Here is a 17,901-nt window from a genome sequence, read left to right as displayed (position 1 = left end):
AAAAGTACAATATTAAAAATGGCGTCCAAAAAAAGCTATCTTAAAAGATGACTTCCGGTGCCGTTGTTGATTTTGACTCTTCTGAACATCTGGAACATAGAAACCAAATAAATTATTAATCAGTAGGAGTGCAGCTATCGCTGGGACTACAAACAAAAAATAAAATATTGAAAATTAAAAAAATTTCGCGCTTTTGAAGTTCAGATTTTGAAAACAGCTATTTTTGGAGCAATTTTAGATCGAAAAAAAATCGAAGTTCTTAAAATTAAAATTCGATCGTAGTTCCAGCGATAGATATTGGTCTTATAAACACCATATTAAAATTTCAAATGATTCGGATCAACGGCACGCCGAAAAAAGTAGTTTTGAAATAAATGACGTACAAAGCATCCATTCATCGAGCCCCTCGACCGCGCGCTACCTGCTAAAACGGCTGTAGAAGGTAAAATAAATGTGAATATCCTTCCAAAAATTTTACAGTATATTCTTAAAGGACTGTACTTTCTAATTATCAAAAAAAAAAATCGATTTTTTGAAAATTCTAGACCACCGGGACTCCTTAAGGGCCATTTTTAACCGATTTCTTCCGGCTAATTGCCAGTTTAGGCGCAAGTTTATTAAAGTTCTAAAAGAAATCATAATCTATGAAAATCATAATATAACTGTTCAAGCCCCCACACACCAGATATGTTTGACCCGAGTGCTTACGACTGACTTTTTATCGAAAATATCGTTCAATCTGTGAGATCAATTAATGAAATTCGTTGATGATAACAGCATGTCCTTATGTCAAGTGTGGGGAAAATCGGGTCAAAACTTCCCTTAGCTCCCATATACCTAATAAAAAAATGTTCGAGCTGCCGGTTGTTTTTATACAGCATATAACGGCTAAAATGAGAGCTGCCTTAATCAAATTTAGAGCACATATTTTTCAAATAACACCTACCTAAAGCGCCTTTGTACCTTAAATAAGTAAATAAATTCGGGTGAAAACTTCCTCTGATTGGATTGACTTTACTCGTTATACCATATATTGATGATGGCATGTGAGTCACTTTATAAAACCTCAAAGTCTTCTTTTTTACTGGCTATTTGGCGCCAATTCGAGATACTAAGTGCAGCCAGGTCCTTCTCCATTTGATCTCTCCAACGGAGGAGAGATCTTCCTCTTCCAACGTTGGGTACTGAATCGAAAAATTTTAAAAGCTGGAGTGTTCTCTTCGAGCTGCTTCGTACAGCTCATCGTTCTATCTACTGGGACTACAAATCTGCCGCAAAACTTTTCTCTCGAACACTCCTAAGGCCGACTCATCAGATGATGTCATTGTCCATGCCTCAATATAGCAGGACGGAAATGATGTGCCGTTCCCAAGACAGTCCTGTGTATGTAACCGGAACGGACCTGATAAGGAACTTGAAGAGTTTGGTCTTTGTTCGTCGACAAAGGTCTTTACTTTTCAATTGCCTGCTCAGCCTAAAGTGGCACCTGTTGGCAAGAGTGTGCTGAATTTTAAGGCAAGGGATGCAATGGAGTATAGTTATGCTTCTGGTTAAGCAGTTACAGTTGTAGTCTGTACCCAATTCCTACTCTTGCGTCTTTGGCGCGAACCCTGAAAAAGAGTAAAAAGTAACGCTTGTGTAGGTTGCAATAGCCAACCCGTTTGGAGCCTGGAGTCGTCACGGTTAAAGAGAAAAGAGAGGAGGCTTCAGCAGTGCCTCTCCAACATATTCGGTTTAAGGGTTCGCTGAAGTCTAATTGCAGCATCTGTTCACCAGAGATGCGGCTGCGAGCGGGCGTCGGTCTTGAAACAAGCTACTCGCTATATAAATGTCTATGAAATTTTATACTACTCGCCTAGCGAGTTTGTGGGATTGGGAGCTGCCACGTAGATACCATTGCCAATGAAAAGGAAACAACGGCCTCGATCTTGAAAATCAGAGACCAGCATTTTGCTTCGACAATATATGGTAATGCCAAAAATGGATAAAAAAAGAGGCAATACTATGTGTTCCATTGACATACCTTCTATAGAATTTTCAAACTTCCGATTGGTAAAGCCACTGTGTATATCAATCAATATATGAAACTTACTACTGTCTGTACTTGTAGCACAATCCATCTAGACCCTGTTAGCTATGAACCGGTCGAATTTCATATCTCTTCGTTTCAAAACACAAAACTTACACTTTATTAATATGTATGTTAAGAATCACAAAAATTGGTGACCAATAAGTTGCAGAAACGTACAATTTTTATATCTACATACTCATCATTCCCACACAAACACACATATTTTATCTATTATACAAAGAAAACTTTAATTCACAAACACATTAATTTTTTCTTCCAGGTCCCACCGGCGGTCTTCCATTTCGCCCAGTAGGCATCTTCGATTCACCCTACCCGACGCCTTTGCGTGACTTCGAACCGCGTCGCCCCATGCGCCAACCGCCGGCTGTGTCTTCCAGTACCAATGCGCTGCAGCAAATAGCCAATCACTCATCGCCCAATAGCAGCCGGACAATAAATAACGAAATATATAAACCAAATGCGGCAGAGATATCAGGTAATTTGAATTAAGACAAGCTTATTAAAACGAGAACTGTTACGCAAGCTACTGCATTAGGCATTTCTGTGTGTACTTGTCATTTATCATTCCGTCATAGGTTCTTCTTAGCTTTGAAGCTTACAAGCGCTTTGTAGTTCACTTGCTTCATTGTTTGTTTGATTTCTTGTTGAAGTTGATTGCCCGACAGTAGCAATCTCGAATCGTATAGAGTTATTATTACCCTTTCGAAATTCTAATATGAGTTTTATGTGCTTCACATTAACCGTTATAATTGCGATTTTCTAGAAAATGTGTCTGTCGTTCCTTCGAAATCTGTGGTTTAATTTCATCATTATTCCTTGTAAGTTTCTTTAGCATTGTATTTGTTATTTTATGTACTTTCTTCGTTGTAATTTACTGTTATTATTCATCGCTTATTTTAGGCCGTTAAGAAATGATCGAATTATTATGTTTTCAAATTGTATATGTATGTATGTTTTTATATATTGAGTTCATTTCAGTAAATCTTTTGAATCACCTTTGAATCACTGATTTTTTCGAATGTTCTGCGAAGACCCAGAATACTTAGTTCCGAATAATCTTTGTATGGTTGTGTGGTTATAAAATTAAAACTTTTAGCAAAATCAGACTTTTTTCATGATCTTTAATGGAGAACGACTCTGTACGAGACATATCTATATATGTGACCTGGTCTACGAAAAGGGAGCTAACGTGCGAAAACTAGTTTTCTGGGAAAAGCTGTTAAAAATAATCGTCATTTTCTCGTTATCTCATTAATTGTTCTCCTTTTTTTTGACACCTAAGCCCCCTTTCCGTAGACCAGGTCACATATTATAAAAGGTGATCCATTTCGAGGTTCCCTACTTTTTTTTAAGAAAAAACACAGAAACTTCAAAGAACATTCTTTGGCATTTATTTTTGAAGATTATCTCTTTCAAAAGTTGTTCGCGTCTACGTCTCAGATGGTCCATCCGTTGAGTCCAATTTTCGATGACTCGTTCGAGTATTTCACCTGATAACTGGCGAATGTCACGCGTGATGTTTTGCTCCAATGCCTGAATCGCGAGATTGTCCGCATAAACCTTAGACTACATATTCCCACAAGGAAAAAGTCTAAAGGTATGATATTACACGATCTTGGTGGCCAATCGACCGGCTCAAGGTTGCTCTTTGTCCCAAAAGCGGAAATTTTGTTTGTTTACTTACCCATTAGCCAGAAATGGGCCTGAAGAAAATTTGGTTCGAAAACATCGGATCTTCTTGGCATTTTTCAAAAGTCCATAGATCGAGGTGATGTCGCTATGGCAGGTCGAGCGACTTCTTCGTTTTCATCGAAGGAATTATGTAAGTAGTGGACTACAGACAATATCAATAAATCATTTGACTCCGTCAGCAGCTGAAGGTAATTTAAATGGCGGCTTCTGCTTTATTCAGGATAACGAGCCTAAACGTTCTGCTTTACTTATTGAGGAATTGTTGTTATACAACGTGAAAAAAGTGCTGCCACAACCTCACCTGAGTTCAGAGCTCAATCCCATAAAACACGTATATGGCCTAAATGGAGACAAAGTTATGAAAGCGGAAAGGAAATAGTTAAAATGAGATTAAAACTCTTCTTTAAGAAATATAGGCAAATATGCCTCATGAACTTGGACAAAATTTGCTGCATTCTATGAATGAAATACTTCAAACCATGATAGGAGGCAAATGTACAAAGATTAATTTTATTTAAAAAGTGTTAAGATGTCAATTTATTCAAGTGTACAAGGTTTTTTTTGGTCTACGAAAATGGAGTTATTATGCAATCATTAGTTTTTTGGAGAAATCTGTATTTTTTAAAATAAATTTCAATTATATTATGATAATTTATAAAACAATATTTTTCGCACCTTTGGATGAAATCCAAAGTTTTAATAGCTTGGGAGAAAAGTCACTTGAAAGTCATGCCATCTGACAGTACAATTTTTTTTTTTTTTTTTTGGTTCACTGTTATGCTGTGGGCAAAAAATAGTAAGACTTTTTAATTTAAATATTGCGCGAAAACCCTTTGATCGAAATATTTTTTTTCTGAGTTGATATAACTGTGAATGACACCTGGTTCAACTGATAATCAACATATCAATAAAATGAAGGAATTGGTGCTTGAGAATCGACGCTTAACAGTCAGAGATCTTACTAGCATCGTTGGAATATCGGAATTATGCACAAAACTTACTATTTTTTGCTCATAACAGTACATGTAGATATCTTCGAAACTATTTGCTGGATTAACAACAAATTTTCGGAGAATATTCTCAAATATGTATGTATATGTAAAAGTTTGATTTGAAATTCACAAGTGACTTTGAGGCATAATTTACTTGTTCTGGAGCTGAAGTTAAGAAATTGAACGTTCTTAGTCACAATTCTTCGGTTTTCTAAGTTTCAATCTGCATATAGCCAAAGTTGTCTACTTCGAAGCCATAAATTTTGTAATTAATTCAACAAATGGTAAATTCATGGCTCACTTATAGTATGTATGTATGCAAGTATGTGTATAGATTTGACACACCTACGCAAGAGTCACGGTAATCGAAGTGTGAATCGATTAAATGATTTTGGATATTTTCTAAGTTTAAGGAAACCAACAACAACAGTGTCATCAAAACGGCGTTTATCTGCTTCTGTTTATGTTTCCATATGACCTGTATTTATAATGGGACAGAAGCAAGCATCATTTTAATATAAACGCATGATTTTTTTTTTCACAAAATGCTAATGACACATATGACACATCGGTGCGAATTTACAAAAAAAGTTTCTTCGTTTCACAATCCGGAAATGCCTACCACGATAGTGGAGCGTAAATTCATAACCATATGTACCTACTACCAGTACACGGCGGTAGGCCAAAAGCAACAAAGTGGCGCTTAAGCTGTTAATTTATTGAAAATGTAAAACAAATATGAGTGGAACATCGGTAATTGGGAGGAAGAGATTAAACCTTCGAGAAATCAGACACACACACATATACATACTTTTCCATCATATGAGTGAGCCAAAAACTTGCCTACAATTCTGAGAAATCACTTTAAAAGGTCGTAGGAAGATTGTGCCGTTATATCACATACGTACCATATGGTTAATTAAATATATATATATATACTTATGTATATGCTTGTATATTAAACATTTTATAGTGATTGTATGAAGTGTGAGGACTTTTGCTTTGTGAGTGGACGAAATGCGTAGACTTTCTGTATCTAAATATATACACACTCAGTACGCGTATATCGTACATGTGTATGAAATTTGTTTTGAAGTGCGTAAAGCCACAAATCAATCCAAATGCGGTTGCGCAGATGTTGGATGAAGAAAACTCCGATTAAAAAATATACATATGTACATATTTATATTGAGTTAACACAGTTCTTATCACCAAGAAACCACTTTTTTACATTACTTACGTAAAAGTAATTGTGATTAAATTTGTAATTTAGGATGGAAAATGTTTTCAATTTTGTTATAAAATATACAAACAAGTAAAGCAGGGCCTAATTCGGTCGCAACCGAACATTTTATACTCTTGCAGCTTGCAGGAATCAAAGACATGGCCTTAAGATGAAAACCGCCAATTAGAGGATCGGAATTCAAGCAATTATATATACAGTTGAACTTCGCTAAATCGAATCACCTTAATCTCCAAACAAACTTCGAGTTAGAGAGAATTCAAGTTATGGAAGAAAATTTGTATGAAATTTAATCTCATGTTCCTGGGTTTCATTAAGGTACCACACATACAATCATCAATTATATGGAGTAAAATCAGCCGGATGTTCGAAAATCCTGATATTATTAGCTACGACAAGTTTTTGCCCACTTTTATCCATTTTAGACATAAAACAAGAAAAAACGTTAACTTCGGCTGCACCGAAGCTAATATACGGACAGACGGACATGGCTAAATCGGCTCAGCTCAACATACTGATCATTTATATATATACTTTATAGGGTCACCGACGCTTCCTTCTGGCTGTTACAGACTTCGTGACAAACTTAATATACCCTGTTCAGGGTATAAATATGTGTTCTGAGTAAGACACGTTCTCTCATTTTCATAAAGACAACTCATATTTTGGGCGATATATGCGGTATGAAGTCACCTGGAAGTTCAAAAATCCTTATATTAGGTACATGGGAGCACAGGGAAGTATCGACCCGATTCCACCCATTTTTGATTACAGAGTTACCATTGTCAGGAAAAGGTTATCCTTGAATTTCAATTATATATCCCAAATCTTGACCGATATTTTCGGTCAAAAGTCAACTGTAGGTACCGGGTCCACATATTCGGTACATACAGGCTTGAAAAGTTTTGGTTGAATTTGGGCAATTTTTAGTCATAAAGTATCATACACTAAAGGCATTATTCTTGCAAAGTTTTATCATCTTGATTTGTGTACTGCAAGGAGAAATTTAAAATTGTGCTATATGAGAAGTAGGCGTGGTTGTAGTCCGATTTCGCCCATTTTCACACTGTGAGATAGTAATGTAAGAAGAATGCCAAGTTAGTCGAAATCGGTAGATCGGGTGTCGAGTTAAGTGATTTCATCAAAAATGGGCCCATCGTCCAATTTTTACACTGGCTCCAATAAAACCCTCCCATACCCTCTCGGATGTAAAATTTAATTTTAATTCAAAAATAATATAAATTTCCTTTTACTTTTGACTCTTATAAGTTATATAGTATATAACTCATATTTGGTAAGAATAGAGAATTTTACAAAGCGTTGCCGAAAGATGGGTGTGGGAGTTTTCTAACGGAAGTTCTCCATCAATAGTAGCTTCAAGCTACCAGAACACTACAATGTCCTTAAACTGAAGGTAACAGCAAATGAACTGTCTCGAAGCGCAACTTTCTTCAGAGAGTTGGCCTTGAGCTCGCTGACAGTACAAGTCAAAGAGAGTTTGACCTCTTTTTCAGTAGCACCAAGCTACTTTGTTATCCGGATTGTTGGAGTGTTTGGTCATAGCGGAAGCTGGATACTAAAACCTTTGAGTTTGCTAGGGAGGGAATCCTTTCCGCGGTTTCTTCAGATTGGGAACTCCTCCTCTTGCGCTGTGGCTTTGGTTGTATGAACTTCCCGTAAACTTAACAAAAACTGGTTAATAACCAAGTAGGGAGATCTTTTTGGCCCAGCGTGAAATGCAAGAGGTTCTTGGCACTACTCGCCCTTAGCTAGGCTAATCTCTCAGGTAGGTATTCTGACTGTACAAATCTTTTCTTATACAGATTGCTAAAGCTTTTTGGAAGAAGGCGAAGTAGAAGAATCTAAAGAGTTTCTTCTCAACTTCTCAGCTTATGCCAGGAAACAACTCGTTAGACATACCTTCGGCGAACCTGACGATGTGACCTTAATAAATTTTTTGTAAGTGCAAACCGCATCTTCGATCGGACCTAGTGATCCATATCTGGAAGTTTTGGGAATCATAAAGAACTAGCGTTCACAGCTGTCCAAATGGGATCCTGTATTAACTTTGATACGAGAATCAGCGCCATAACCTAACTTATCTTAACCTAACTATAAAAATCCTTAGTAGTTATGTGAGAGTCCCCAAGGTTATTCTTGTAATCATTTGAACTTTTACTCAGCTCTATCCTTGGAAAAATTATACATAAATATGTACAGCATATTCAATAATATATATGTACTTACATACACATATGTATGTATGTATATAGTACAACAAATTATTACTGTTAACTTTTTCTTTTCTTCATTTCCTCCCCGCCTCTTACCACCTACTACCTTCAGCTGTCCAAATTGACCAACTGCCAAAGCTCGCGCTTCTCTTTCTCATCTCACCGCAGACTTCTTAATCAAACGGAAGCGTTTTAAATTTGTATTTTTGGCAGCCTTTCAATTCAATTGCGACAGCAAATATCCCACAATCTTGCATATAATTTGCCTACTCCATTAAACGGCAAACGCATGAGTGTGTGTGCGTGTCGGCAAGTAGGCAGCATAATAGCCGAATGCAATTTCTGCACAGGAAGAGGCGATCAAAGGGAACGCTGCGAAATGAAATCTTTTGGCCCACAAAACGCAATGAGCCAGCCAAATGAGCTACAGTCGGGGAGCGCGGTCGGCCAAGAAGGCAGTAAATAAAGAGCTGTAAACACAGCGGCATTAAAGGCCGAACGTATGAGTCGATGAATCGACGAATTTTTGCGGTAAGCCATTGTTGGTAACCGCAGATCTGACCGCCGTCACCGTCACCGCCACCGCCACCGCTGCTACCGGCCCACTGCTATTGTGCTGCACATGAGTGTAGGTACGTATGCCTGTACGGTGGAACCGCAAGCGTTGTGGCAACTTCCGTTCCATTCGCAGCCATTTTCCAATGCCGTTGGCCAAATCTACCATTGTTGGCCCAGAATGTCAAGTCAAAGTGCTCATATGCTTCTTAGTTGCGATTTAATATTGGCCGGGTGAATTGGCATTCTTCCGCCACTGGGTTGGGTGCAAAGGTGCAGAATGCAACATTGTGTGCTGCCATTGTCTGCTAATGCGATGTGCGGCCATGGGAAGTGCCAACGACAATGCGAGAAAAAGAAAGAGAGAAAGTGCGACTGAGAGAAGTAAAAAGCATTTCGATGAATGAGTTGAATGAGTTTGCAAGTAGAAGTCGGCGAGTGCCTAAAATCCAAGACATTTCCGTCAAGATGCGCTCTCACCAATGGTGAGCCTTATTTACATACACATATCTAACAGTACATACGCTTTGGTGAACCGATCGCCGATCATTTGTGGAGTGTGAGAACTTTACTTGGTTTTTGCAGTGATCACTTGCATTTCGCACTTCATTCATTCATCTTCTGTGCTCTTCTCAGTGTTGTTTGATGGGCAAAGACTTGATTACTACGCCTATCCGTGGTGTGTACGTGTAGTAGCGGCTAATTTGCGGTACAAATTACAAATGATCGATTTCCGGTTTAATTCTTAATCCATACAATTGTATATGAAGAATAACTGTATTATTCACATTCTTTGCGTTGCTACCAAAAAAGAGAATAATGGTGTGGGTAAAGTGGTTTGAGTATGCAAATTCTTTTGTTGCAAGCTTGAACATTTGATATACATACTGAGATGTGGTCTTATCCGTCTACTCAGCGTTCGTCTTTTTCGATTTGAGTATTTAAATATCTTAATAGGAGTTGCTAAGATCATAAAATTTTCTCACGAACACACCAAAAATAATTTTTAAATGATCATACCTACCTACAAGCCACGTAGTAATACTTAATCAGGTGGTTCCGTGGGAGAGTCTGGAGTGGGGAGTAGGTTAGGTTTAGCGGATTGAAGTGCCGACTTTTGATGCTTCCCCTTACATAAAAAAAAAACAAAAAACCTACAAGCCCTTATAAGCCTATAAGGAGTAATTTTGCCATAAGTATTAGGCCTCTGCTATATTTTCGTCTACAAGTGGAAATTCCTTTCGAAAATAAAAACGGATTTTATGAGAAGTTTTTTTTTATATCAGAAATACACACAAAAGCTTAACATAACATAATGTCTGTCGTAAGGCGTTTGCTTCGACTAGAATATGAAGCCAAGAACATCACGTATAGTCATAGTTACAATCGGCTAATTCTACTTTCTCACATTTCTTAAGGTGGGATCTTGGAGGTAGATGCCATGTGATAATCCCTACAATATAATAGTTCCCTCTTACCAAAATCAAAAAGTTTTTTGACTGACCGCCACCAAACCCTGTGTTGCTAGTGCTCCAAGGTCTGCGGTGTACACTTGTTGTTGTTGTTGTACCGGCAGAATTCTCCCGAGTTGACAGTCTTTGGCCGGATAAAAGATCCGGGTCGTGCCGGTTACCTAGACCCGACTGTCGTCGCAACGGGAAGTGTCCCTTTAGAGTCCAGCAACTCTTGAAGAAGATGAAAAGTGAAGCGCAGTTTAAAGGATACCCTGCATACCCTGCTGTCTCTGAGTGGGTCAACTCTTCTGCCTGTTCATTTCCTTCTATTACTGGCTATCCAGACGATGTTTATTGAGTTTTCACTGAAAAACTAAATACACAGGTCCACAAAAAAATCTTTGAGGACTTACTTTCACCAAATCTGGTGTATTATAAGTTTTTGGGTTCGCTGAGCTTGAATCCGAAGTCCGACCGAACATGATCTGTTTCTAACCTCAAAATTCACTTTGAGTGGCGAACTCAACTTTTTAGATAGATTTTGAAAACTTATCGGTTTGGCTTGAAACTTGTTACTCGAGGATTTTAGGGAATCCTGATTACAAATTCGATATCAGATTCCCTAATTTTATATTGAATATGTGGTCAAGACATTCACAAACGATTCCGCAAACGAAATTTCGACAAGCATATGGAAGTGTGCTATGTTTCCAATAAAAAGTGAAATTTACAAAGTAGTAAATAGAAAAATATATACACAATGGGAAATAGCGAATGTGAGTGCATATCCACACACACTCACACATGCAGAAATTTATTTCCAACAAGTCCTTTGCAATTATCAAACGTCAATTGAAGGGTAAATTAATGACAAAACTGAACCCACACTCACGTACTAACACATGCAAGCGAGGGCTCACACACACACAGGCGGCATGCACCGGTCGGTTGACCATTATTAGCCACTTTTGGCTGGTAAGCGCGCCGAAGGAATGGAAAGGACAGTGACGGCGACGGCGACGGCGAGCAGCAGACAATCAGCCTTCGCCAACAATTTAGCGGCATTCACGATGACGTGGAGTACACTGGGCAGCGGCCGACAGTATTTTGTTTGATTTGCAGCGTGTAATTCTCGTTGCGTCCGCTTTGTTCCTGCGCGCACCCGCTAAAGACCGCCAGCAGCAAGGTAAAAAGCAGCAAAAAATGTGAAGAAAATCCTACGCGATTGCAAGCCTTTGAGTTGTGGGGCCCGCGCGCTGCCACTGCTGCCTCGTAAATTATATGTTCGGTGTTTGTTTGAAGGCAACAGTAGCGTAGCAATGGCAATTTGCTTTTGTTGCCGGTGTTGCAACGTTGTAATGCAACATTATAATTTATTTAGTTGTTGTGCTGTTGGCAGCGGTTTGCTACTGGCTACGCACTCTGTGTGGAACCCACAGCAGGACGGCAGGTCGGCGATGGTACGAGAGAGAGAGGGCAAGGCGAGTGAGGGAAGGTTAAGTGTAATATTGCAACTTGGCTAAATTACTGTAAATAACATAGTTGTTGTTGTGTTATGACTATTGTAATTTTCGCTTAATTGAAACATTAAAATGTGATAAGTGCAGAGAAGACGGCGGCAATACGATTTCACTGCCATATTTAATGTATTTGTAAGCACATGTCACGGGTGGTAATTTAGTTGTAAGTGAGGTTGAGTGTATTTTTAAGCCGTTTATGATATATGAAGTTAGATCTAACTTCTTTTTAAATATATATGTATATAGTTTTGGAAATAAAGTAACTAATATATTGTCAAACATAGACCCTTTTCAATTATGCAGGACTGAATCATCTAAGCCAATAAACAGGAAGAAGGAGAATAATCATCTGATCCAATTTGACCCAAACTGCCAAAAAAAAAACACTACAGTTTCATATATTTTAATATAAATCTTTATAACCATCGCTGAATCCATTTTTCCATACCTCTTCTTTGTTGACGTAAACACCAGGTTCATCTCCACCTGGTCTTACCAACGGACTCCATAGTCCTTCCCTGCTTCCCCGGCGGGTTTTGCGTCGAATACTCTCAGAGCTGGAGTTTTCTTCCATTCGGACCACACGACCTAATCAGCGTAGCTGCTGTCTCTTAATTCGCTGAACTATGTCAATGTCGTCGTACAGCTCACCATTCCATCGTTAGCGGTATTCGCGCAAAAGACCATAAATCTTCCGCAGAACCTTTTTCTCGAAAACTCGTAATGTCGATTCATCAGCTGTTGTCATCGTCCATGCCTCTGCACCATATAGCAGTACGGGAATGATGAGTGACTTATAGAGTTTGGCCTTCGTTCATCGAGAGAGGACTTTATTTCTCAAATTTCCTAAACAATTCGAAGTAGCATCAGTTGACAAGAGTTATTCTGAGTTAGATTTCGAAGCTGACGTTGTTGATGGACGTTGTTGTTCCAAGATAGATGAAATTATGTACGACTTCGAAGTTATGATTGCCAATAGTGACGTGGCGGCTAAATCCCGAATGCAGACGACTGTTTGTTTGATGTTAGGAGATATTTCGTCTTGCCCTCGTTCACTACCAGACCCATTTGCTTCACTTCTTTATCCAGTCTGGATATAGCAGAACTAACGGCGCGGTTGTTAACGCCAATGATATCAATATCATCGGCATACGCTAGCAGCTGTATACTCTTATCGAAGATTTGACCTTCACTATTGCGCAGCTCGAATTATTTTCACCAGAAGTAGATTGAAGAACTCGCACGATAAAGAGTCGCCTTGTCTGAAATCTCCTTTGGTATTGAACAGTTCGGAGAGGTCCTCACCGATCTTGACGGAGCTGTTGGTATTGCTCAACGTTTTTTTCCATACACTTGTTATAAATCTCGGCTGAGTTGGTCTTTATCAATCCAGCATCGTAAACAAAGTGCTGTCAAACACATATTAATTGGCATATTGATATCAAATACCACACGAACATAAAAAGGTTGTATCAGTTGTATCAATCTAGAAAAAAAATTACCGACTAGTCCGGGTCAAATGTGATCAGATTGTATATAAATAAATTTCTTAGAATTTAAGCGAAAAAAGTACCCAGTATAGGTCCACTTATCTTTTTTATACAGATTGGTTACTTTATTTGTCTATTTAAGTGTTTTAGTGCTAAATTTAGGACAGAAGTGTTTACTGAGAACAAAGTACTGCTTCCTGGTGAGATCATAGAATCGTATGGTAGATATTTTGGTTTATATTTTCGACATTTTATTAATCACTGAGTGAGCTGAGAGAGCTCTCGCGATTCCGTTCCAATGATTTTGTTGGATATTATGGGTATGAAACGCGTTCTTGTTTGACTAATTCCTATAAAACGGAATATTTTTCAACAATGGTACCGTAAAGAAGTCTCTTTGCACATGTTTGATCGTACGAATTCGGATTCCACATTCATGGAGAGCATTTTAACTGCCGATGGGAAATGGGTTTAAGAGTTTGACATGCAAACAAGTAAAGAATTATCGAAATGGAACCCATTGTCAGCCGATCGAAGAGATAAAACAAAATTCGCTGCAGGAGCTGAAGGCCATCTCCAAAAGTGCTTATGAAAAATGTTTCGAGGACTGGAAAACTTTAAAAACTTTAGTCAAAAATATGCTTGATGTTGTCACTGATCTTGAGATTTGTTGAAATTAGGACTCGAACACAAGGCACTCCGAATACCAGTAGCTCTTTCGTATCACAAAAATATTGTTAAGTAACGGTTTGGGTTACTGATTAACTTGTATGGGATTTCGTATTATTTTATTCGAAACGGTAACAGTCGGCTACTGCCCGCGTATTCTCATTTCTTCTACTGTATTATCTGGCAGCCGTAGAGTTTTCTCATTACGTTGGCGACAATATAGTAATTTCCATAAGCTAAATTTGTTGAATAAATGGTAGATATAATTGTGCACATACCAGCTTCTATGCCTCTAATATGACGGAAGAGCCTCCTAAGAATCCGCCTGTCAAAATTCAAGATCTTCCAACTCAACGCCAAACTCCAGCCATTCCGTCTAATTTCGTTGAATTCAATTTATTAACTTCAGAGGAAATTATCACCAACATTCCCGAGGAGCGTCACTCGTAAGTGGCAGCTTCCGCTTCTGCTTTTATGCCACACACATAACCTCACTTATACAAGTAATTATAGGTCTAGCTACCTTTGCGCAAACACCTGCTCAATCTGCGCAATTTTCTAAATAATTAATCAAAGTATTTATTTATTTACTTAACGTTGACTGCCTTTGACGGATTTTCTCAAGCTCACGTACAAATACTTGTCTAAATACTTGGAGAGGAATTTTCCTTGCATTGTTTTTTACTCCTTTCAGGATGTCTTCACTCTTGTTATAAATTGTATGTACACAAATTTGTTGTTATGCTGCCGTTGTAGCTGGCGCTCTGTGTAACGCGCGTTCGTTTCGCTGGCAACCCTTCTTCCGTGATTGTTGCCTCGACATTTTGTTCTGCGTTGATTTGATGTCTCTGCATACGTTTTATTGATGGCGCTCAGCGGGGTTCCATATATTGCAATTTTCCATGATTGACATATAATGTGTGTAGTCTCTAACGGTACTCTTGCTGAAAGTGTGCATATGTACCATATATGCATGTGGCGGTTGCATATGAGGGGTTTCTGTGACTGTTCGTTTCGCGGCTTGTAACATGAAATTATTTTTCAATTAGCGCTCTTTATGATATTTCATGTTTATGACATGTTTTGATATGTCAATTGTACATGAATTTCATTTAAGAACCCTGGCACTAAATAAAAATTCTTTAAATTTAATAGAATCAAGGTTATTCGAAAAATCTTAGATTTTTTAAACATAATACATACTAAAGGGTGATTTATTTCGAGGTTCCCTACTTTGAAAACAAAGTGCAGGACAAACTGAGATGTAGCCACGTTCAACATTTGAAATTTGAAGTTTATTTAATGGGAAATATTTATTATCGTTCGAAAAAATATTCTTTGGCATTTATTTTAGAGGAAGATTATCCTTTTCAAATGTTGAACGTGGCTACGTCTCAGTTTGTCCATCCGTTAAGTCCAACTTTCGATGACTCGTTCGAGAATTTCGACTTGTAACTGGCGAATGACTCGCGTGATGTTTTGCCCCCAACGCCTGAATCGAAGGAAAAGGTCTAACGGCCAATCGACTGGCCCAAAACGTGAAATTATCTGCTCACCGAAATGTTCTCTCAATAAATCCAATGATTGATGCGATGTGTGGGAAGAGTCACCGTCTTGTTGACACCAAATGTCGCCGATATCACGAACTTCAATTTTAGGCACACTTTAGTCGGTTATCATGGCGCAATAACGGTCACCATTGACGGTTTCGTACTCACCGGCATCATTTTTGACGAAATACGGACTGATGATTCCTGCTTAAAAACCACAGCAAACCGTTATTTTGTCTGAACGAACTGGCAGCTCTTGAATCTCTTGAGATTGCTCTTCGTCCGAAATGCGGAATTTTTGCTTGTTTAAATACCCATTCAGCCAGAAATGGGCTTCATTGCTGAACAAAAGTTTGCTCGAAAACATCGGATCTTATTGGAACTTTGCAAGAGCCCATGGATCGAAGCAATGCCGTTTGTGAAGAGCGAGCGGCTTCAGTTCGTACAAAAGCTGTATTTTGTACGCTTTAAATTTAAGATCTCGAAGTAAAATGCGTCAAGTCGTTCCATACGTCAGTTCGAGTTGCTGCGAACGGCGCCGAATCGACTCTCCACGGTCTTCGTGTACACTCTCAGCTACGGCTGCTATATTTTCTTCACTCCTTGCTGGATGTGGTCTATTCGGTCGGAAATGGATCTGGAAACATGTAAGCTTGAGATAGGCGAGTAAAAAACCATGACCAAGATCGGTCAGTATTATAAATATATTTATATGAAATATTAGGTTTCGGGATCAAGCGAACTTCACTTCAACAGTTGAAAATGCGGTATTTTCGTAATACCAAAATTCCTAGGTATAAATTAAGAGACTCTCATGTGAAGCACTTTGAGCCCTTCAGAAATCCGTTGAGGCGACTAAAACACGGCCCCCTGTAATGTCAAAAACTTCTAGGTTTGAATTAAGAGACTCTCATAGAGAGAAGAGAAATTAAATATTTCAGATTTTATATACGGTTATAATAAGATAATGGATTTCCATTGAAAGACAAACTAAAAACATAAACCGTTTCATATATTTATACAAGTATATCATACATTATGGCTTTCTCAAAAAATTAATGAGTATCATTTCTTCTCTTTTATTTTTCTTAGAAGCCAATGCACTGATGGGCGCCGCAGATTGGACAACCGGTTATCCGTCGTACAATACAAGTGCCTATACGCCCTATCGAACCCACAACCCCTACCAATATCCGCATCACACACCGACCGCTGCCGCGCCCACCAATCTGCCGCACTGTGGCTACGATCCCAGCGTACCGACGACATTAACCACCGATCATAGTCTTGCGGTACCCGGCATGCTAACGGACATGTCCTCTTTATGTGATTATCCACATAGCGGCATGGCAGCACCCACTGGCACCTACATGCCGCATGCGCAAGCACCCATTTGCAGTCCCAACCACTACGACGCCGGCAAAGGGGAGCTGGAAACTCTCAACAACACCTACCCCACATACAATAATTTTGCCAACGGCTACAACAATTACAATTATAGCAGTTGTGCCGCTCAAGGTGGCGGTTACCCGGGGCAAGCAGCACCCACCATGGTGCTATGTCCGAAATTCTACTCACACACCGTCAATCAGAATGAGATTCATGTGCATGTGCACGACAACTCGTTGATCAGCTCGCTTACAGGCTACCGATCGAGCATAGAGATCGGCATTGGTACATCGGATCACGAAGCTTTGAGTGCACAAGGATCGGCGCAGGCATTACATGACGCCCAAATGGGTGGTGGCAGTGGCGGCGGTGACGGCGGTGTGGTCACAGCGACGGACGTTAACAGCGCAGCGGCGATCACGAGCAGCGAACACAACCTGCAACAGCAGCAACATCATGACGCACAGTCGCAGGTGCAGCAGCAGCAACAACAAACACACTTGGATGTGCCACAGGGTGATGCGTCCGTAACGGGTGAGCCACACAGCGGCGCTCGCAACGTGGATGTGGGCGATTTGGGCAACGTCTGGCGTCCGTATTGACCGGGCGGTGGTGGTGCAACCACGAAGTCTTACGTACTTGCACATTGAACTGACTTGAAAACTGAAATTTGGAAACAAAAACCCAAGGATACAATATTTTTTTTAATTGTAGATAAGCGTAACTGTAATTTTTTTGAATTTTTGTTTTTAAATAGTATTTTTGAAAAATGATTTTTATTTCATTTTTTATTTTTTTTAATGTTTTTTGAAACATTTTTTGTTAAATAAATTTTTTAAAAAATAATTTAAAAAAAAAAAATTTTGAAAAATAATTTACTTGAAAAAATTTAAAAAAATACATAATTTCCTTGAAAAATATTTTTTTTGAAAAATGATTTCTTTAAAATCATTATTTTTGTTATTTAATTATATTTTTTTTTAATATTATTTGAAAATTAAAATTTTTTTGAAAAATTTTT

At 38.7% G+C, this 17,901-nt stretch overlaps 1 protein-coding gene across 2 annotated transcripts in view; it reads left to right on the top strand.

Moving 5' to 3' along the window:
- The window catches only part of LOC126758538 (protein lozenge), a 47,180-nt gene extending 29,577 nt beyond the window's left edge, over positions 1 to 17,603 (top strand). For both annotated transcript variants that reach the window (XM_050472852.1, XM_050472851.1), the window contains exons 5-6: positions 2,352 to 2,567; positions 16,584 to 17,603. In XM_050472852.1, the coding sequence (XP_050328809.1) occupies positions 2,352 to 2,567; positions 16,584 to 17,482 (1,115 nt within the window). In that variant the 3' untranslated portion in view covers positions 17,483 to 17,603. The remainder of the gene's footprint in view (positions 1 to 2,351; positions 2,568 to 16,583) is intronic.
- Positions 17,604 to 17,901: the final 298 nt, after the last annotated feature.

The sequence above is a fragment of the Bactrocera neohumeralis genome, chromosome 5 (genome assembly GCF_024586455.1).
Source record: "Bactrocera neohumeralis isolate Rockhampton chromosome 5, APGP_CSIRO_Bneo_wtdbg2-racon-allhic-juicebox.fasta_v2, whole genome shotgun sequence".
NCBI classification, from domain to species: Eukaryota; Metazoa; Arthropoda; class Insecta; order Diptera; family Tephritidae; genus Bactrocera; species Bactrocera neohumeralis.
This window is presented reverse-complemented; position numbering and strand designations above follow the sequence as displayed.